At 36.8% G+C, this 22,520-nt stretch overlaps 1 protein-coding gene across 1 annotated transcript in view; it reads right to left on the bottom strand.

Annotated features, from left to right (window-relative positions):
• Positions 1–3,249: 3,249 nt before the first annotated feature.
• The window catches only part of LOC123541214 (protein PHTF2-like), a 64,538-nt gene continuing 45,267 nt past the window's right edge, over positions 3,250–22,520 (bottom strand). Inside the window, exons 11-15 of the mRNA XM_053526382.1 lie at positions 21,820–21,916; positions 21,150–21,281; positions 20,589–20,675; positions 12,491–12,742; positions 3,250–4,564 (exon numbers count right to left, since the gene is read on the bottom strand). Coding sequence (XP_053382357.1) covers positions 4,412–4,564; positions 12,491–12,742; positions 20,589–20,675; positions 21,150–21,281; positions 21,820–21,916 — 721 coding nt within the window. The 3' untranslated portion in view covers positions 3,250–4,411. The remainder of the gene's footprint in view (positions 4,565–12,490; positions 12,743–20,588; positions 20,676–21,149; positions 21,282–21,819; positions 21,917–22,520) is intronic.

Below are 22,520 nucleotides of genomic sequence, written 5' to 3'. Positions count from 1 at the left end.
TGTCATTTTATGACAGCGAATATCTATGTGAAAAATTTGAAAAAAAAAATATAGTCTGAAATTAAAGCAACTTGACATCTGACCTCCAAGTATCAAACTGACCCTTGACTTAGTGACCTAATTTATGTGAAATGAAAAATGTCTTGATAAGGTAAACAATTATATTTCTTTGATAAAAATCCTTTCAGCCATTTATATGAAGCAGACACCAAGTTCATGTGTTTGATATTTGACCTCAAAGTGTGACCTTGACTTTGCAATATAGACCCTGTATAACTCTGCACCTGGGAGGGTTAAAAGATAAAAAAAATGTTGTGTATATCATTCACATACTAGCATTGGAATCATATTTATTCTTAAACTGGTAAAGAAATTTACATTAGTAAAACAAATATGCACTCCCCCTCCCCATGATGAGCTGTCAGAGGCAAACAGGTATGCAATTTTGTATAAATGGCTTCAAAGGAACAGGGGTAATCTACTGACTACAGGCAAACATTTAATAATTTTTTAGAAGAAACTATTTTCAGTCTCAAAGTCAGTGTTACCTTACCCTTTGACCGAAAATCAATATGATATAATGAAAACAGGCAAATATACTATGAAGTTTGATGATTGTAGGCCCAAGTGTTCTTTAGTTACTTAGCAGAAACAGTTTTCAGTCTCAAGGTCACTGTAACCATGCCCTCTGAACAATAGGTGCCATCTACTGGCCATTGGCAATCATCCTTTGAAGTTTGAACACTGTGAGACCAAGTGTTCTCTTGTTATTGACTGGAAACTAAATACAGTCAAACCTGTGTTAAAGACCACCTCTGAACAAAGACCACCTGGCTCTAAAGACCACATGTTTTGTTTCCCATTTTAACACTTACGGTGTATTTTAACCTGTGAATAAAGACCACCTCCCAATAAAAACCACATTTTGGCTCTCCCAAGGGTGGTCTTTATAGACAGGCTTGATTGTAATGGTATTTTATACCATTAAATGCAAATAATTAACTTTCAAATTTTCAAAATGTCAACCATGAAGAATGTCAACTTCAAGACAATAACACAAGAACAGATCTGCGATCCACCCGGCAGAACATGTAAGGTAAGTTTCTGAAACTAGAGAATCATCTGTATTATTCGTTACCTTCCAAGACCCCGTTTGTTCCACCCTGCCGTGTTCTGCAACCAGATTTTACCTTGAGTTCTCTTTAAATAAGAGACAATACCATTCATATTTTATATTATTTAAAAAAACTGCAAGCACAGAACTCAAAAGGAAGGTCTTAACATATAAGGATGTTTTGATTTCACCAGCCAAAAAGATTCTGATAGGGTAATTGCCTTTTTAATTTCAGCAATTTTGTACACCAAAAATATTTTTTATCTTCCAATTTTGGCTTTATTTCTGGTGCTTTGCTAATAAACTTTCAGCAATCTTTACCTGTGAAAAATTTGAGAAATTTAATAAAGGCAGGAAAAAAATGTTTGGCCATAAAATTGACACTATTACATTTAACTAATAACTAAAATAAACTAAACCAACTAGCACTCCTGGTGACTTTTAGAATGATGCAAATCTGGTAAAATAAAGCCGACATTCAAGAAGAACTCTGTTACAGATTTGGTGGATCAAACAGTAAGATGTTTCAACACTTCAAGCACCCTAACTGCTGTAATGTCAGTTCTACAAATCCACTTTTCTTCAATGTAGTTTTGTTTCAGACGTGTACTAAAGTCTTAATTGTAACATAAGTCTCTAATAAAATGAACCCCAGATATATACACAGCTTCTAACTTCTGAAAAACCATCTTAAAAGGAAAATATTACACACAGAATCTAATCCCTTACAATAACTAAACACACCCACAAAGCTGACAAATGAACAAATTAATCAATTACAATTGTTCACAAATTCATAAATATTTCAAAATAATTTCTGCTTGTTGTACAACATTAAATAACAGTTTGATATAAAACATCAAATGTTTATTTCACAGAAGGAATCAATAAAGAACCAAAAACTTCAGCAAAAGAACAACTATCTTATACTGGCTGAATTCAATGACTACAATACAGCTACCACGAAAAATCTGTACTACCAGAACAACACTTCGTAAAATCGTAACACCATAACAATAATTATATCCCAACATATATTTCTAGGTATTAAAAACTGGCTTTAATTATTTTCACTACCATTACAAATGCATTAAAATAATTATTTATCATATGGCAACTTTTAGGCATTATACTAACATTACCATAACATTAAATTAGTGCAGAAGAAAACATCATGGTAAGAGATTTCTCATAAAGCAACCATTCATGTACAGGGTGTGTAAAAAGTTTCTTCCTGTTCAGTAAACAGTCTTACTTTTAGGGATAAGTAGGAACATTCATGCTATTTCAATGATGACTGCCACTGATTGATTTTCCTTTTAATACTAGTATTAATTTAGTATTAATTTATTACTTAGTACAAGATTATTGCATGAATTTTCTTAAAGGTTTGCCTAATTTAATAAATAATTTTAATGACTGCATGGTTGTCTATGTTACAGTAATGATATGTTTGTTTGTTTTCAAAAGCTGACATGCACTAAATTAAGTGAATCAGAAAAAAATGAAATTTTCTTCTAAAAAGATTCTATAATGAACCAAATAACAGTAATATCTCAACATATGGTATTCCCTTCAGTCTCTTCTCTTCCCTCCATCAAGTATAAACACAATCTCTGCTTACATATTTCAAACGTTGAATTACTCCCATTCATACAATCAACAACTTGAGCAACTGCATGCTTAAACATAAAATCATACTATAAAGCACAGAATTCAAATTGATACTCCAGCACCAATGAAAAAATACCAACAAGTGCATTTGAGTCCGCCATGGAATACCAACAGTGCGCATCGCGCAGCTTCGGTCCAGGATCCAATGCTGTTCTCTAACAGTTTCTCTAATTGCGGTCGCAAACGCACTATGTTGGTTTTCTCATGGCGCGGCTCATATCATCTAACTCAAGAACAACACTGAGTGCCATCAATAACTTTGTCAAGAAATACAGATATATCATGCAGCTATTTTGAAATTCATTTTTTCAAAATTTCACTGAAGCATGTTTGACTTCAATATACACAATGTCATGTATGTTGAACACAATATTCCAACTCCAATGAAAGGTGAATTACTATAGGCTATTCCTGAAAAAAAAACAAACAAAAAAAAACAACAAAAAAACATTTACACACTATAAAATAAATTGATTTATTCATGTTCAGCCTGTATTTGAATGGTTAAATGCCAAGATGTATTGAACACACATTAAGGCACCACTGAGAACCCACAAGTCAGGATACAATTTCAAACATACAATGAAAAAATATGAAAAAAATACTTGTTTGATTGATTTCTATATAAAGTGTACACTATAATGTGTTGAGTTCAGAACTTAGAATTACCTAACTGAATACAAGAAGAATGGAGAATTCTGTCTGGTTAACTCCAGTCAAATTTTCATCTTATCATTTATTTGAACTGAATTTATCCTTGAAAATTGTCATGGACTTTCACTGACATTTCTGCACAGTATGCACTGAAAATTTCAAAATGTCTACAATTAAAGCAGGCATTGCCTATTTTAAAAAAAAATCTCAAAACTAATGAATAATGTGTGAGCAACCTGAATAATTTCAACAATTTTCCAAACTTCTTTTTTTCCTAAACAAAGCCAATTTTACTTGTGCTTGATAAACAATGAATATGTGTAAGAGCTTTCATACAAGAGTACTAAAACAATGCTACATGCTGTCAAGAATATATAGGCAGTGTAGTTAAACATTCAGGGTGGGCTCAATAAAAATTCTCAGATTAATTCTGATTCACAAGTTTAACAATTTCAAGTTTTGGACTTAACATCCTCCAAATTAAAATTCTACTGGCAAGAACAAATTTTTATCAACCCTGAGCTGCACTTTCAGCTTTAACAAACTCTATCAAGCTTTGTATTATGCATCTAAAGCTTACAACTAAATTACACTGTAAGCTAAATAACAATTTCCAACAATATTAATACAACTCCCTAACTGATTGGCTTAACACAGTTTAAGAAAAAATGCTGGCTAAAAGGTTATTAAACTAAACTTAGACCAGTCTCAAAATGCAATCTTGTCATTGGATGATACCAAGATTGTGCTTAAAAACAACCAGTCAAATTCTTGACTTTTTAGACTGGTCTCATATGGACAGTCTATCTGAGATTTTACTCCTAGTTTCCTATAACAAATGTTAAGATTACATCTTAGCAAAAAATCACAACAACTCGAGATCTCGTGACAAAACTCCTGGAATGATTCTGTCAAATGTTGGGTTAAATCCAATATAGAGGATCCAAACATTATGTAAGGTCTGTTCAATTAAGCTCTGAGCTTAATTTTGTACAACTTGAGCTTAAAACCAAGGAGTTCAGTGAGCACAGCAGAGAATGCCGACAACACAACCACCTTGGTGACATTCAGTATCAGTGGATTTGCAGATATACCAGAGATCTTGAAAGGACTCTCTAATTCCTGAAAATACACAGAAAAATATTGCTTTATAATTCTTGTACATATCAGTGCAAGATATTGCTTTCTAATTCTTGTAAGTAACAGAGAATAATATTGTTTTCTCATTCTTGTAAATACAGAGAAAAATACAGCTTTCTTATTCCTGTAAATACAGAGCTTTCTAATTCCTGTAAATACTGAGCTTTCTAATTCCTGTAAATACAGAGCTTTCTAAATCCTGTAAATACAGAGCTTTCTACATCCTGTAAATACAGAGCTTTCTAAATCCTGTAAATACTGTGAAAATATCTTTAATACTCTATTTCCTGCAAATACAGAGAAAGCTAGTGCTCTATAATTTCAAAATGATGTTTTTAATTCATGTTAATACAAAACAAAATACAATTCTCCAATTCCTGTAAATAAAAAGAACAAGAGGGCCATGATGGCCCTATATCGCTCACCTGTTATCACTGCACTTGAGGACAAGAAGGTCCTCAGAAAAAATATCTAAGTCAAAAGGACAGGAACAACAAAGGAAAGAAATTTAACCAAAAAGAAAAAAAAATTCTTACAAGGTACAGATATGTCAAAATACACCTAAAAATTGGAGGTTCAATCCATGTTGTACCACAGAAAAGTGGTCTCGGTTTTGCCCTACGGCCAATATTAAAAAAGTTACTAAAAAAAAGTTATTTATAGTAACGGTAAAGGGAAGTCATTAAAAAGAAAACTGTTGAAAGTGAACAAAAGAAGGATCTGCCAAATAAATTTGTTGACATAAATGAAATTTCAGATCAGTATCTTCATTAGTTACGGAGATATACCCATTTTAATTTGAAATACAGGGAGGTAATTTGACATAAAATCAGTCCATGGTTATCTACCCTGATTGGCTCAGTCCAACTAATGACAATAATGAAATTTCAAATAAGTCCTATAAGTACTTACTGATATAAATCCATTTTGACTACAATCAGGGGAGGTAATCAGATATAAAATAACCTACGATTGGATCTGATTTGTCATGGAATCCAAGATTTATTGTTGTTGAAGATATTTTGAAAGTTTGTATGAAAAGAAACCATAAATGAAGTCTCTATATGGCTGCAAAAGCCAAAATAGCCAATTTTGGACATTTCAGGGGCCATAACTCTGGAACCCATGATGGAATCTGGCCAGTTCAACAAAGGAACCAAGATCTTGTGGTGATACAAGTTGTGTGCAAGTTTGGTTAAAATCAAATCATAAATGAAGTTGCTATTGTGCAGACAAGGTCAAAATAGCCAATTCTGGCCCTTTCAGGGGCCATAACTCTGGAACCCATTATGGGATCTGGCCAGTTCAATAAAGGAACTGAGATCTTATGGCAACACAAGTTTTGTGCAAGTTTGATTAAATTCAAATCATAAATGAAGCTGCTATTGTGCAGACAAGGTCTAAAGAGCTAATTCTGGCCCTTTCAGGGGCCATAACTCTGGAACCCATAATGGAATCTAGCCAGTTCAAGAAAGGAACCAAGATCTTATAGTGATACAAGTTGTGTGCAAGTCTGGTTAAAATCAAATCATAAATGAAGCTGCTATTGTGCAGACAAGGTCAAAATAGCTAATTCTGGTTTTTCAGGGGCCATAACTCTGGAACCCATAATGGAATCTGGCCAGTTCAAGGAAGGAACCAAGATCTTATGGTGATACAAGTTGTGTGCCAGTTTGGTAACAAGAGGACCATGATGGTCCTGAATCGCTCACCTTTCCCCACATGACCCAGTGTTGAACTGAGTATGACGTCGTTATTTCTATTATTTGACATAGTGACCTAGTTTTTGAGCATATGTGACCTAGATATCATCAAGATAAAAAATTCTGACCAATTTCATGAAGATCCATTGAAAAATATGGCCTCTAGAGAGGTCAAAAGGTTTTTCTATTATTTGACCTAATGACCTAGTTTTTGAAGGCACGTGACCCACTTTTAAACTTGACCTAGAAATCATCAAGGTGAACATTCTCACCAATTTTCATGAAGATCTCGTGAAAAATATGGCCTCTAGAGAGGTCACAAGGTTTTTCTATTTTTAGACCTACTGACCTAGGTTTTGACCGCACATGACCCAGTTATGAACCTGACCTAGCTATCATCAAGCTGAACATTCTCACCAATTTTCATGAAGATCCGTTGAGAAATATGGCCTCTAGAGAGGTCACAAGGTTTTTTTCTATTTTTAGACCTACTGACCTAGTTTTTGACCCCACATGACCCAGTTTCGAACGTGACTTAGATATCATCAAGGTGAACATTCTGACCAATATTCATGAAGATCTCATGAAAAATATGGCCTCTAGAGAGGTCACAAGGTTTCTCTATTTTTAGATCTACTGACCTAGTTTTTAACCCCACGTGACCCAGTTTCAAACTTGACCTAGATATCATCAAGGTAAACACTCTGACCAATTTTCCTGAAGATCCATTGAAAAATATCGCCTCTAGAGAGGTCACAAGGTTTTCCTATTTTTAGACCTACTGACCTAGTTTTTGATCCCACATGACCCAGTTTCGAACTTGACCTAGATATCATCAAGGTGAACATTCTGACCAATTTTCATGAAGATCCATTGAGAAATATGGCCTCTAGAGAGGTCACAAGGTTTTTCTATTTTTAGATCTACTGACCTAGTTTTTGACCCCACATGACCCAGTTTCGAACTTGACCTAGATATCATCAAGCTGAACATTCTCACCAATATTCATGAAGATCTCATGAAAAATATGGCCTCTAGAGAGGTCACAAGGTTTTTCTATTTTTAGATCTACTGACCTAGTTTTAAACCCCACGTGACCCAGTTTCGAATTTGACTTAGATATCATCAAGGTTAACATTCTGACCAATTTTCATGAAGATCCATTGAGAAATATGGCCTCTAGAGAGGTCACAAGGTTTTTCTATTTTTAGACCTAATGACCTAGTTTTAAACCCCACGTGACCCAGTTTCGAACTTGACCTAGATATCATCAAGGTCAACATTCTGACCAATATTCATGAAGAACTCATGAAAAATATGGCCTCTAGAGAGGTCACAAGATTTTTCTATTTTTAGACCTACTGACCTAGTTTTTGACCCCACATGACCCAGTTTCGTACTTGACCTAGATATCATCAAGGTCAACATTCTGACCAATATTCATGAAGATCTCATGAAAAATATGGCCTCTAGAGAGGTCAGAAGATTTTTCTATTTTTAGACCTACTGACCTAGTTTTTGACCCCACATGACCCAGTTTCGAACTTGACCTAGATATCATCAAGGTGAACATTCTGACCAATTTTCATGAAGATCTTATGAAATATATGGCCTCTAGAGAGGTCACAAGGTTTTTTTCTATATTTAGACCTACTGACCTAGTTTTTGAAGGCACGTGACCCAGTTTCGAACTTGACCTAGATATCATCAAGATGAACATTCTGACCAACTTTCATAAAGATCCCATGAAAAATGTGACCTCTAGAGTGGTCACAAGCAAAAGTTTACGGACGCACGGACGGACGACGGACACCGCGCGATCACAAAAGCTCACCTTGTCACTTTGTGACAGGTGAGTTAAAAATCAAATCATAAATAAAGCTGCTATTGTGCAGACAAGGTCAAAATAGCTGATTCTGGCCATTTCAGGGGCCATAACTCTGGAACCCATAATGGGATCTGGCCAGTTCAAGAAAGGAACCGAGATCTTATGGTGATACAAGTTGTGTGCAAGTTTGGTTAAAATAAAATTATAAATGAAACCACTATCGTGCAGACAAGAAATTTTTGACGCACGCACGCATGGACGCACAGACTGACGACCGAAGAAGGGTGATCACAAAAGCTCACCTTGTCACTATGTGACAGGTGAGCTAAAAATAATGTTGTCCAATACATGTAAAATCTGAAAATTGTTGCTCTCAAATTTTAGTAAATACAGAGAAAAATAACACTCTCATTCCTGTAAATACTGAGAAATGTACCATTAAAAAATCCCCCACTCCAAGTCATAAAAACACAAAACCTATGTATGTTTATAACTTATAACGATCCTAGTTACAATCTTCAAACAAGTTACTGGATTTGTTCTTGTATGTGTTTCTGTTAGGTATTTAGTGAAAGCAGGGATATATAATATATATGACAGGATTTAATGTTGCAGACAACCCCTGGTGCACCATCAGGTAGTATTTCAAGCAAGGCACCTATATTTATTTGACCTATATTTACAAAGACAACCATTCTGACCAAACTTCATGAAGATCATGTTAGAAAATGTGACCTCTGGAGTGTTACCACAGTTTTTTAAGATCTGAACTAGAGATCTAGTTTTAGATCCAAGATAAGACAGTTTTGAACTTGACTTACATTTCTTAAGACAAACATTCAGACATAGTATCATGAAGATCTAATATGTGGCTAATAGAAGATATCATTTGACTCAGAGATTTTATGGAGGCAAACATTAATACTAGGCAAAAACTGCAACCTCTAGGGTGTTGAAAGTGAAATTGTAAAAAAAAAAAACAAGAGATCACAGAGTGATCTTGGCACCCACCAATGTGCCATTTTTGAGTGTTCCAAATTTCAAGACTTACTGACATGCTCAAGGTCAAATTCCATTTCAGTACACAACACTGTGCATGTGGTCCATGCATGTGGTCCAAATTTGAAAGCTGTAGCTTGAGAAATGTGAAAGTAGGTCACTATATCAATTTCAAGGACAAAGTTCTTTGTACACAAAACTATCATGTGCATCAGACTTGAAGGCTGTAGTTTGAGAAATTTGAAAGTAGGTCACTAGGTCAATCTTAAGGTCAAAGTTTATTTTGGTACACAAAACTATGGAAGTGGTCCAAATTTGAAGGCTGTAGCTTGAGAAATGTGAAAGTAGGTCACCAGGTCAAAATCAAGGTTAAATTTCATTTCACAACACAAATCTATGCATGTGGTCCAAATTTGAAGCCTGTACCTTCAAAAATGTGAAAGTAGGTCACTAGGTCAATGTCAAGGTCAAAGTTTGTTTCGGTGCACAATCCTATGCATGTGGCCTAAATTTGAAGCCTGTAGCTACAGAAATGTGAAAGTAGGCCACTAGGTCAATCTTAAGGTCAAAGTTCATTTCGGTACACAAAACTATGCAAGTGGTCCAAATTTGAAGGCTGTAGCTTGAGAAATGTGAAAGTAGGTCACTAGGTCAAAATCAAGGTCAAATCTTATTTCGGAACACAGAACTATGCATGTGGTCCAAATTTGAAGCCTGTACCTTCAAAAATGTGAAAGTAGGTCACTAGGTCAATGTCAAGGTCAAAGTTTGTTTTGGTACACAAAACTATGCATGTGGTCCAAATTTGAAGGCTGTAGCTTGAGAAATGTGAAAGTAGGTCACTATGTCAAAATCAAGGTCAAATTTCATTTCGGAACACGAAACTACGCATGTGGTCCAAATTTGAAGCCTGTACCTTCAAAAATGTGAAAGTACGTCACTAGGTCAATGTCAAAGTTTTTTTCAGTGCATAAAACTATGCATGTTGTCCAAATTTGAAGGTTGTAGCTACAGAAATGGGACAGTAGGTCACTAGATCAAAATCAAGGTCAACTCATGTCAAAGTTCATCTTGCCACTCAAAACCATACATGTGGTCCAAATTTGAATGTTGTAGGTTATTGACAAGAATATTTTAAAAGCTTTTCCCTATACATGTCTATATGAACCATGTGACCCCCATTTTGACCCTAGAGGGATAATTTGAACAAACTTGGTACTGAACCACTAGATAATGCTACATTACAAATATCAAAGCCCTAGGCTTTGTGGTTTGGACAAGAAGATTTTCAAAGCTTTTCCCTATATAAGTCTATGTAAACCATGTGACCCCCGGGGCGGGGCCATATTTGTCCCTAGGGTGATAATTTGAACAATCTTAGTAGAAGACCATTAGATGATGTCACATACAAAATATCAAAGCCCTAGGCCCTGTGGGTCTTGACAAGAGGTTTTCCAAAGTTTTTCCCTATATAAGTCTATATAAACCATGTGACCCCCGGGCCGGGGCCATATTAGACTCCAGGGAAATAATTTGAACCATCTTGGTAGAGGACCACTAGATGATGCTTCATACCAAATATCAAAGCCCTAGGCTCTGTGGTTTTGGACAAGGAGATTTTCAAAGTTTTTCCCTATATAATTCTATGTAAATTATAGAAATAAGGGCCATAACTCACTCAAAAATTGTTGAACCAGTCTGATATTCAGAGGGACACAACTAGGGTATCAATACATCATTCTGACAAAGTTTGGTCAAAATCCCCCTGGTAGTTTCTGAGGAGATGCGATAACGAGAAATTGTTAACGGACGGAAGGATGACGAACCACGGACACAGAGTGATTTGAATAGCCCGATGATGGTTGGCTAAACAAAGAGGACATATTATGACAGATGATAATCACAACATATCAGAACTTAAATAACCTCAATATCACTTAAAATGATATTTTATCATATTTATATGAAGTGTAGCTAAAATTCTCGTATTTCGCATCACACTTCAACAGTATGACTAACAAGGCAGTCTGAACGACAGCTAAATCCCCCGCCACTGCTATGGATAGTGAAAGGGTAAACCTTTGATTTTAGCTGTGACCTTGACCTTGAACTGACATGGCTGACTCATGAACTCTGCACAACGTCTTGATGAGGTGATCATTTGACCAAAGTTTCATGAAAATCCTTCAAGGGGTTTAGGAGATACAGAGCTGAAACCTTTGACCTTCAGTTGTGACCTTGACCTTGAGTTGACATGGCTGACTCATGAGTTCTTGATGAGGTGATCATTTGACCCAAGTTTGATGAAAATCCTACAAGGGGTTAAGGAGATACAGAGTGGACACCAAATGGAAGGCTCAAACCTTAGTTGTGACCTTGACCTGGCATGGCTGACTCATAATTTCTGCACATCGTTCTGATGAGGTAATCATTTGACCCAAGTTTTATAAAATTCCTTCAAGGGGTTTAGGAGATATAAAGCGGACAAGAAATGGAAGGCTCAAACCTTTGACCTTCAGTTGTGACCTTGACCTTGAGCCGACATGGCTGACTCATAAGTTCTGCACATCGCCTTGATGAGGTGATCGTTTGACCCAAGTTTGATGAAAATCCTTCAAGGGGTTCAGGAGATATAGAGCAGACACAAAATGGAAGGCTCAAACATTTGACCCTAAGTTGTGACCTTGACCTTGAGCCGGCATGACTGACACATGGGTTCTGCACATCGTCATGATGAGGTGATCATTTGACCCAAGTTTTATAATATTCCTTCAAGGAGTTTGATATAGAGCGGACATAAAATGGAAGGCTCAAACCTTTGACCTTCAGTTGTGACCTTGACCTTGAGCTGGCATGGCTGACTCATGGGTTCTGCACATCGTCTTGATGAGGTGATCATTTGACCAAAGTTTTATAAAATTCCTTCAAGGGGTTTAGGAGATATAGAGCGGACACAAAATGGCAGGCTCAAACCTTTGACCTTGAGTTGTGACCTTGACCTTGAACCGACAAGGCTGACTCATGGGTTCTGCACATCGTCTTGATAAGGTGATCATTTGACCCAAGTTTCATGAAAATCCTTCAAGGGGTTTAGGAGATATGGACCGGACACGATTTTGTTACGGGCGGAAGGACGGACGAATGGACGGATAGAAGGACGGACGCAGACCTTTCCTATAATCCCTCCGCCACGGCGGGGGATTAACAAAGTAGAAAGCTTTTCTCAATACATGACATACTACACAATAAATTATAAATGCAGTATCACTGAATCACGCTGTTTTTATTTACAATGACTTACAAATTATCCTTTGTTTATTTTGAAAATCTGAAATAAGTCTGAATGCATTTTTAACTGAACATCTTCCAACCCATTACCTTTAAGAGACTTTCTGCCAACTTGAGCACGTTATTTGCTACCATGAGCTCTTCCTTCTTGTGCGGTTTCTGTTCCATCTGCAGGTACAGATTTATCTGTTCTGTGATCAGTACAGACAGATTACGGTATTTCTTGTTGATCCTCAACCCCAGGGTCATAAACCGTAGCAAGTACACCCCCAGTGCCATACACCACAGCAACAATTCCCAGTTCACTAAATAGTTCAGGTAAGTCTCAGCTTCCCTCAGTAACTGAAGTATTAAAACAAGATAAGCATATACTAAAAACAATCACTAGACTAGTACTGTTGAAAAAAAATTACCTATCCTAATCAATGTTTTCTGCCATAAGTTAAATTTGACATCAGACTTTATTTTTCTAATTTGTTGCTACTGTGTTACTGAGGGTCATTCAACAAGTTCTCATTCAGAGGCAATATTTTTTCTCTGTCAGGAAAAACCATTTGCTATCAACAATCAATGCTATTTAATAAATTCAAGAGACAAGCAAAACAATTGTCAGAATTTAACAACTTATTTACAAAAACTGTTTCTTTTTCAAGAATGCATGTAATACAGTATACTGCCAAAATACTGAGCTTGGTAGAGATATGTTACATATAGGTAAGTCTCAATGAAAACATGATACTGTGTCTCAACAAAAACATGACACTGTGTCTAAACAAGATTTTGATAGTGTCACTCCATGTACCTTGGTTGGTAAAATTACAAGTATATTAATTACACTAACATGTTATCTGTTCATTCAGACTTAAACTAGAAGCGCATGTCTCCCCCAATGCATAGTCGTATATGCAAGAAGTCAATAGGTGACAAGAGTGAAAGTCAAATAGACACTGATGGTTAGCTGCAATAGGGATCACCTACTTGGCATGTCCAATCATCCCACTAATTTTCAACATTTTTGGCCTAGTGGTTCTCAAGTTATGAATTGGATACGGTTTCCATGTTCAGGCCCCTGTGACCTTGACCTTTACCAGAGTGACCCAAAACCAATAGGGGTCATCTATTCTGCATGTACAATCATCCTATTAAGTTTCTTCATTCTGGGTCAAGTGGTTCTCAAGTTATTGATTGGAAAGAGTTTTCTATGTTCAGTCCCCTGTGACCTTGACCTTTGAGGAGTGACCCCAAAAAACAAATGGGGTCACCTACTCTGTAATTCCTATCTCCGTATGAAGTTTGAAGGTTCCAGGTCAAATGGTTCTCAAGTTATAAACCAGATAATGGATTTACATTTTCTATCTGCTGCAATCTTGACCTTTAATAGAGTGACCCCAAAATCAATATGGGCCTCTGTGACCTTGACCTTTAACAGAATGACTTCAAAATCGATAGGGGTCATCCCCTCTGCATGTCCAATCATCCTATGAAGTTTCAACATTCTGGGTCAAGTGGTTCTCAACTGACCGGAAATTATTTTCCATGTTCAGGCCCGTGACCTTGACCTTCAATTGAGTGATCCCAAAATCAATAGGTGTCCTCTGCTCTGCATGACCAATCATCCTATTAAGTTTCAACATTCCGGGTAAAGTGATTCTCAAGTTATTGACCAGAAATGGTTTTCGATGTTCAGGCCCTTGTGACCTTGACCTTTAATAGAGTGACCCCAAAATCAATAAGGGTCATCTAATCTGCATGAACAACCATTCTATGAAGTTTCAACATTCTGGGTCAAGGGGTTCTCAAGTTATTGATCGGAAATGGTTTTTCATGTTCAGGCCCCTGTGACCTTGACCTTTGACGGAGTGACCCCAAAAGCAAAAGGGGTCATCTACTCCATAAGCCCTGCCATCCTATGAAGTTTGAAGATTCTAGGTTAAATGGTTTTCCAGTTATTGATCAGAAATGAAGTGTGACTTACAGATGGACGGACGAACAGACAGGGCAAAAACAATATGTCTCCCCCAGTTGGGGGAGACATAATGATATGTTAAACAATAAGACAATTAAAATATTACATTTTCAAATGATTTGACAATTTTTATGTAAATCAAAACATTTTTTACTTTCCAAGAAAAAAGAAAAGATTATACATTTTCAGAAAAAGCAAAAAGACCATCAGTGGTAAATTTCACCATGCCAGTTTCAACCTCAAAAGTCATTTTTCCCCATAAGTTATGTCTCTGTAACAGCCAATATTCATTTCCTAAAATGATACGAACCCTAACAGAGGGTGTTTCAATTACTACATGAAGACTCAGGTAAATGTTACAAACTCTAATCAAAGCCCTGTGGTTAATAAAAACAAGAGGACCATGATGGTCCTGAATCGCTCACCTATCCCCACATGACCCAGTGTTGAACTGAGTATGACGTCGTTATTTCTATTATTTGACATAGTGACCTAGTTTTTGAGCACATGTGACCTAGATATCATCAAGATAAGAAATTCTGACCAATTTTCATGAAGATTCATTGAAAAATATGGCCTCTAGAGAGGTCACAAGCTTTTTCTATTATTTGACCTAATGACCTAGTTTTTGAAGGCACGTGACCCACTTTTAAACTTGACCCAGATATCATCAAGGTGAACATTCTCACCAATTTTCATGAAGATCTCGTGAAAAATATGGCCTCTAGAGAGGTCACAAGGTTTTTCTATTTTTCGACCTACTGACCTAGCTTTTGACCGCACGTGACCCAGTTACGAACCTGACCTAGATATCATCAAGCTGAACATTCTCACCAGTTTTCATGAAGATCCATTGAGAAATATGGCCTCTAGAGAGGTCACAAGGTTTTTCTATTTTTAGACCTACTGACATAGTTTTTGACCCCACGTGACCCAGTTTCGAACCTGACCTAGATATCATCAAGGTGAACATTCTGACCAACATTCATGAAGATCTCATGAAAAATATGGCCTCTAAAGAGGTCACAAGGTTTTTCTATTTTTAGATCTACTGACCTAGTTTTTAACCCTACGTGACCCAGTTCCGAACTTGATCTAGATATCATCAAGGTAAACATTCTGACCAATTTTCCTGAACATCCATTGAAAAATATGGCCTCTAGAGAGGTCACAAGGTTTTTCTATTTTTAGACCTACTGACCTAGTTTTTGACCGCACGTGACCCAGTTTCGAACTTGACCTAGATATCATCAAGATGAACATTCTGACCAATTTTCATGAAGATCCATTGAGAAATATGGCCTCTAGAGAGGTCACAAGGTTTTTCTATTTTTAGACCTACTGACCTAGTTTTTGATCCAACATGACCCAGTATCGAACATGACCTAGATATCATCAAGGTGAACATTCTGACCAATATTCATGAAGATCTCATGAAAAATATGGCCTCTAGGGAGGTCACAAGGTTTTTCTATTTTTAGATCTACTGACCTAGTTTTTTCCCCCACGTGACCCAGTTTCGAACTTGACCTAGATATCATCAAGGTGAACATTCTGACCAATTTTCATGAAGATCCATTGAGAAATATGGCCTCTAGAGAGGTCAAAAGGTTTTTCTATTTTTAAGACCTAATGACCTAGTTTTTGACCCCACGTGACCCAGTTTCGAACCTGACCTAGATATCATCAAGGTGAACATTCTGACCAATATCATGAAGATCTCATGAAAAATATGGCCTCTAGAGAGGTCACAAGGTTTTTCTATTTTAGACCTACTGACCTAGTTTTTGACCGCACGTGACCCAGTTTCGAACTTGACCTAGATATCATCAAGGTGAACATTCTGACCAATTTTCATGAAGATCTTGTGAAATATATGGCCTCTAGAGAGGTCACAAGGTTTTTCTATTTTTAGACCTACTGACCTAGTTTTTGATGGCACGTGACCCAGTTTCGAACTTGACCTAGATATCATCAAGGTGAACATTCTGACCAACTTTCATAAAGATCCCATGAAAAATGTGACCTCTAGAGTGGTCACAAGCAAAAGTTTAACGGACGGACGAGGACGCACGCACGACGACGGACGACGGACGCCGCGCGATCACAAAAGCTCACCTTGTCACTTTGTGACAGGTGAGCTAATAATATTCATATCTTAGTTAAATAGAGCATTAAGTCTAATACAAAGACTTCAGCTGTTTAAGTTGCATAAAAGTTTACTGAGTTTGATGGGGTATTTTACAGTCGTTAACTCCAGCCATTTTGAACATCAAAATATCTGAAACCTTCAGAGAAACTACATGAGAAATCACAGTGTTTTAAAGTTTCAACATGTTGGACATCAAACTTCAATATTTTGGACATCACAATGTTTTTCAGTTTTACAAGAGATCACAGAGTGATCTTGGCGCCCACCAATGTGCCATTTTTGGTTGTTCCAAATTTCAAGACTTATTGACTAGCTCAAGGTCAAATTTCAGTTCTGTACACAACACTGTGCATATGGTCCACTTCGCAAGCTGTAGCTTGAGAAATGTGAAAGTAGGTCACTAGGTCAATGTCAAGGTCAAAGTTTGTTTCGGTACACAATCCTATGCATGTGGTCTAAATTTGAAGCCTGTAGCTACAGAAATGTGAAAGTAGGTCACTAGGTCAATCTTAAGGTCAAGTTCATTTCGGTATACAAAACTATGCAAGTGGTCAAAATTTGAAGGCTGTAGCTTGAGAAATGTAAAAGTAGGTCACTAGGTCAAAATCAAGGTCAAATTTTATTTTGGAATACAAAACTATGCATGTGGTCCAAATTTGAAGCCTGTACCTTAAAATTGTGAAAGTAGGTCACTAGGTCAATGTAAAGTTCAAAGTTCATTTCGGTACACAAAACTATGCAAGTGGTCCAAATTTGAAGGCTGTAGCTTGAGAAATGTAAAAGTAGGTCACTAGGTCAAAATCAAGGTCAAATTTTATTTCGGAATACAAAACTATGCATGGGGTCCAAATTTGAAGCCTGTATCTTCAAAAATGGGAAAGTAGGTCACTAGGTCAACGTGAAGGACGAAGTTTTTTTCGGTACACAAACCTATGCATGTGGTCCAAATTTGAAGGCTGCAGCTTGAGAAATGTGAAAGTAGGTCACTAGGTCAAAATCAATGTCAAATTTCATTTTGAAACACGGAACTATGCATATGGTCCAAATTTGACGCCTGTACCTTCAAAAATGTGAAAGAAGGTCACTAGGTCAAAATCAAGGTCAAAGTTTTTCCAGTGCACAAAACTATGCATGTGGTCCAAATTTGAAGGCTGTAGCTACAGAAATGTGAAAGTAGGTCACTAGGTCAAAATCAAGGTCAACTCATGTCAAGGTTCATCTTGCCACTCAAAAATATACATGTGGTCCAAATTTGAAGGCTGTAGCTACAGAAATGTGAAAGTAGGTCACTAGGTCAAAATCAAGGTCAACTCATGTCAAGGTTCATCTTGCCACTCAAAAATATACATGTGGTCCAAATTTGAATGTTGTAGTTATTGGCAAGAACATTTTAAAAGCTTTTCCCTATATAAGTCTATATGAACCATGTGACCCCCGGGGCGGGGCCATTTTTGACCCCAGGGGGATAATTTGAACAAACTTGGTAGAGAACCACTAGATGATGCTACATTACAAGTATCAAAGCCTTAGGCTTTGTGGTTTGGACAAGAAGATTTTCAAAGTTTTTCCTTATATAAGTCTATGTAAACCATATGACCCCCAGAGCTGGGCCATTTTTGACCCTAGGGGTATAATTTGAACAATCTTAGTAGAAGACTACTAGATGATGTCACATACAAAATAGCAAAGCCCTAGGCCCTGTAGTTTTGGACAAGAGGTTATTCAAAGTTTTTCCCTATATAAGTCTATATAAACCATGTGACCTCCAGGGCGGGGCCATATTTGACCCCAGAGAAATAATTTGAATCATCTTGGTAGAAGACCACTAGATAATGCTTCAAACCAAATATCAAAGCCCTAGGCTCTGTGGTTTTGGACAAGAAGGTTTTCAAAGTTTTTCCCTATATAAATCTATGTAAAATATAGAAATAAACAAAGGGCCATAACTCACTCATAAATTGTTGAACCAGTCTGATTTTCAGGGGGACACAACTAGGGTACCAACACATCATTCTGACAAAGTTTGGTCAAAATCCCCCCAGTAGTTTCTGAGGAGATGCGATAACGAGAAATTGTTAACGGACGGACGGACGGAATGACGGACGGACGGACCACGGACGCAGAGTGATTTTAATAGCCCACCATCTGATGATGGTGGGCTAAAAATATGGAGGCCTCCTCACCACTGTAGGTACAAAACCTTGTTTTGTGTATAGAATTCTTTTGTGTAAGAAAGCTCTCAATCTGGCTTACAGAAGGTTGGTTGTTCTACCAAGGTCCCTTGCCAGGTCTGAAAGCAAGAGCTGTCACTATTAGTGACAAATGCCCCCAAAGCATGCCGAAGAATGCTACAGTTGTCTGCACAAAATATGCCAGAATAGTTTAGGTATGAATAATTTTGTGACCTTGACCTTGAACTGAGAGACCCGGGTCTTAAGTGTGACACGTCTTCTCGATATGGTTAACATTTTTGTCAAAATATTTTCAAATCCCTATAATAATAATAGGGATAATAATAATAATATAATGATAAATGGAGTTATGGACCAGACAAGAAACAGACCATGTTAACCTTTGACTTCTAAGTGTTAACTTGACCATAGAACCAGTGGTCTGGGTCTTGCACGACTTTGTCATCTCATTACAGGAAACATTTATGCTAAGTGATTTTAAAATCCCTTCATGGATGGCAGAGTTATGGACTAGACACGAAACAGACCCTGATAACCTTTGAGCTCTGTGACCTTGATGTTGTTGGAGCTAGGGGTCTGGGTCTTGTGCATGACACATTGTCTCATTATGGTAAACATTTATGCCAAGTTATTTCAAAATCCCTTTATGAATGGCAGAGTTACAGCCTGGACAAGAATTTACACGGATGCACGCACAGATGGACAGTGCGGTCTTAATATGCCCACCTTGGAGGGCATAAAAAGCCCTTAGGGGCACATGGTGTCTACCTAGCTGGAAAGTAAGTATCAACTGCAAACTGTGTTGATGTGACGAAAATTCTGACAAAATTTCAATTTTACATTTATTTCTTAAATGACTGATATGTAACATTCAGGATATCTTACCTAGAATAAAAGCAAAATTTCCTGCTAAAAGTTTTGTAAAATTTACAGAAATTTACTGGAAACCTTTACAGATTTGGTTGCCTAACTGGTTGGCTTACAGATACAAAGTTAAACACAGAAATTTATAATTCACTTCTTAAATTTCAAGAATACTGAATGTATAGTGTAATGTTTCAGCTAAATAATACTTTTGTTTATGAGTTACCAATGATGCTTTCAGAATTCTATGGTCTATAGAGTTAAAGACAATGAACCCTTAAATGTATCTGCATTTATCATAGAGCATTAATAAACAAATTTTCACTAATGCTAGTGACACTGTATCACTTTCATTGTATTATTCCTCTCTAGAAGTGATTGTGATGTTAACATCATCTGTAAAGTATGAGTCACTTTTCATTTTGAATAAGCACCACTCCAGTTAAAACATCTAACCCAGGTGAATTGCGTATCACAGAAATAAGCTATGTCAAACATGTCCATAATTATATTGAATTAACCTTTCTACTATAATGTTTCTGAAAACACAAAATGGCACAAGAAACACTAGCCTGTTTCTCTGAAACTAAATGCTCACGGGCAACATGTTGAGCCCACCCTTTGACCATTAACTGTGACCTTGACCTTTGAGAAAGAGCACATCTCACTGAGTTAAACATTCATGCCAAGTACAAACAAGATTCTTCAATGCATGTCAAAGTTATGGTCCGGACAAGATCTGGTATGATATTTGACCTCCAACTGTGACCTGGACCTTTGAGATAGGAACCTGAGGTTTGCGCATGACACTCCATCTCACTGAGGTTAACATTCATGCCAAATATAAACAAAATTGCTCGATGCATGTGCAAGTTATGGTCTGGACAAACAAATCTGGACGGACGCACATATACCAAACAGCCATTTGGACAACTATGTCTTCACTTCCGCAAGCGGGCTTGACAATAACGTGATGAACTTACCCATAAATTTAATGTTGTAGTTAGAACTTACCTGTAAACACATCAGAATCAGCATAATGAGAGTCAGGAGAAATGCTGAGGATACAATTACATCTACAGATCTCTGTGGTCCTCGTTTCTGAAGTATACATGTCTATGTTTCACAAAACTGAAGAAACATGGCAAGTGTAAAGAAAACATACAAGCTGTTTGCTTAAAAGGTAAGTAAACATCAGAATTATAAGAACAAGAGAACTTAATATATATGTAAATGTGATGAAGGGAATATCTCCCTCAGCCTGCTGAGTCGGAGCCAGAGAATGCTTGTTTTGTAAGATTTTAAAGAGCAACTCTAACACATTACAGATAATATGGTCTTTATCCAGCTTAAGTGGCGAGGAAGCCACCAGCCCTTCTGGATAATTATTTCAGCCATTAGCAGGCACCTGGGTAGAGCCACAAACCCTCTACAAACCAGCTGGAGAAAATCACTACAATAGCTTAAATGAAGTTTAAAGAAACATCTATAATACCTGAATCTGAAAAAAATACCTCAGCAACTTTCTCTTCTTCTGTACAACATTTTCATATATTCAGCACACATGGAACTTACCTTCAGGTAGGATCTGAGTGAGAGCCATGTTCTGATATTCCTCACTTTATTCAATCTCAGGTGAGGCAGGTCAAACTTTCTCGCTCTCCTTGACGAGGTCAGGTAACAGAAATGCTTGGCATACAGTAACCTCTGAAAATTTACAGACAACTGTAAGGCTATATATACCAAACCATTGCATTGAAATTTACTTGATTACAAAACAAATACGGTTACTGGCAACAACCTACCTATGTGCAGAGGAGACACAATACTGAAAGTTTTCATGAATTCTATTAGTGTGTCTCTTGCAAAGAATTAAAGATAAATTTGTTTGTTTTGTTTTGTTGGGTTTTCTGTCACACCAACACAATTACAGGTCATATGGCAACTTTCCAGCTTTCCAACTTTCCCTTCCATGCATTATTTCATCATTGGTGGGCACCTGGGCAGAACCACCAACCTTCCATAAGCCAGCTGGCTGACTTCCTCAAATGAGGTATTCAATGCTCAGAGTGAGGCTCAAACCCGCATCAGTGAGGGGCAAGTGATTTTAAGTCAGTGGACTTAACCCTTGACCATGGAGGCCCCTATGGATAAATGAATAACCTTTATCTCTACAATACCACCGATTTCTCACTGAGAAAAGACTAATTTTTATAATCTACCCTGTGTACAAGATTTGTTTTACCTGTTTGAAAGTTCTGTCTGCCACAGACAGCAGAAAAAAGAAGATTGCACTTAGAGCAAACCTTTGTAAGGCAGCATTTGTATGGATCAACCTTGACCTGAAATATTGCATAAGGATTGCATTAAACAGACAGCCAAGATAACAAAACTGCAGTTCGACATACCGGTAGCCACTCTAAAGCAAGACATCTTCAATTTTTTCCAACACTTATTCATAAATAGTGCATAAATTTTACAGATTCTGTGAAGGGAGTTATTAAGAGGTTGATTTATTTATAGCTACCAGTATATTCAAGGAATAAAAACGCTAAGACAGACGAGGCTATTAAATAAAATCTTCATCATAAAGAAACCATGATCTGTTGCTATTCTCCCTCCCTTATCTATTTCTCAATGATGAAGATTTCACTAAACAATTTCTATCCTATACATATAATACAAATAAACTAATTAATGAATTGAAAATATTAAGATCATACACAAATGACTTACTTTGTTGGTTCCAAACATTGCGGTTTGCATTTTAGATATAACAGTGATGTGAAAAAGTTATATCCAAGGAATAAAGGTTAACTTTGATCAATGTGTTACCACTATTATCTACAGTTTTATTATTTAAAATATTTTCTACATACTATTAGGTCATACTTCAATGAATATGCATATAGACCATTTATATGTGCTAAAGCAAAAACATGTCCT

The sequence above is a fragment of the Mercenaria mercenaria genome, chromosome 16 (genome assembly GCF_021730395.1).
Source record: "Mercenaria mercenaria strain notata chromosome 16, MADL_Memer_1, whole genome shotgun sequence".
Lineage (NCBI taxonomy): Eukaryota > Metazoa > Mollusca > Bivalvia > Venerida > Veneridae > Mercenaria > Mercenaria mercenaria.
Note: the sequence above shows the minus strand (reverse complement) of the source record. Positions and strands in the feature narration are given on the sequence as shown.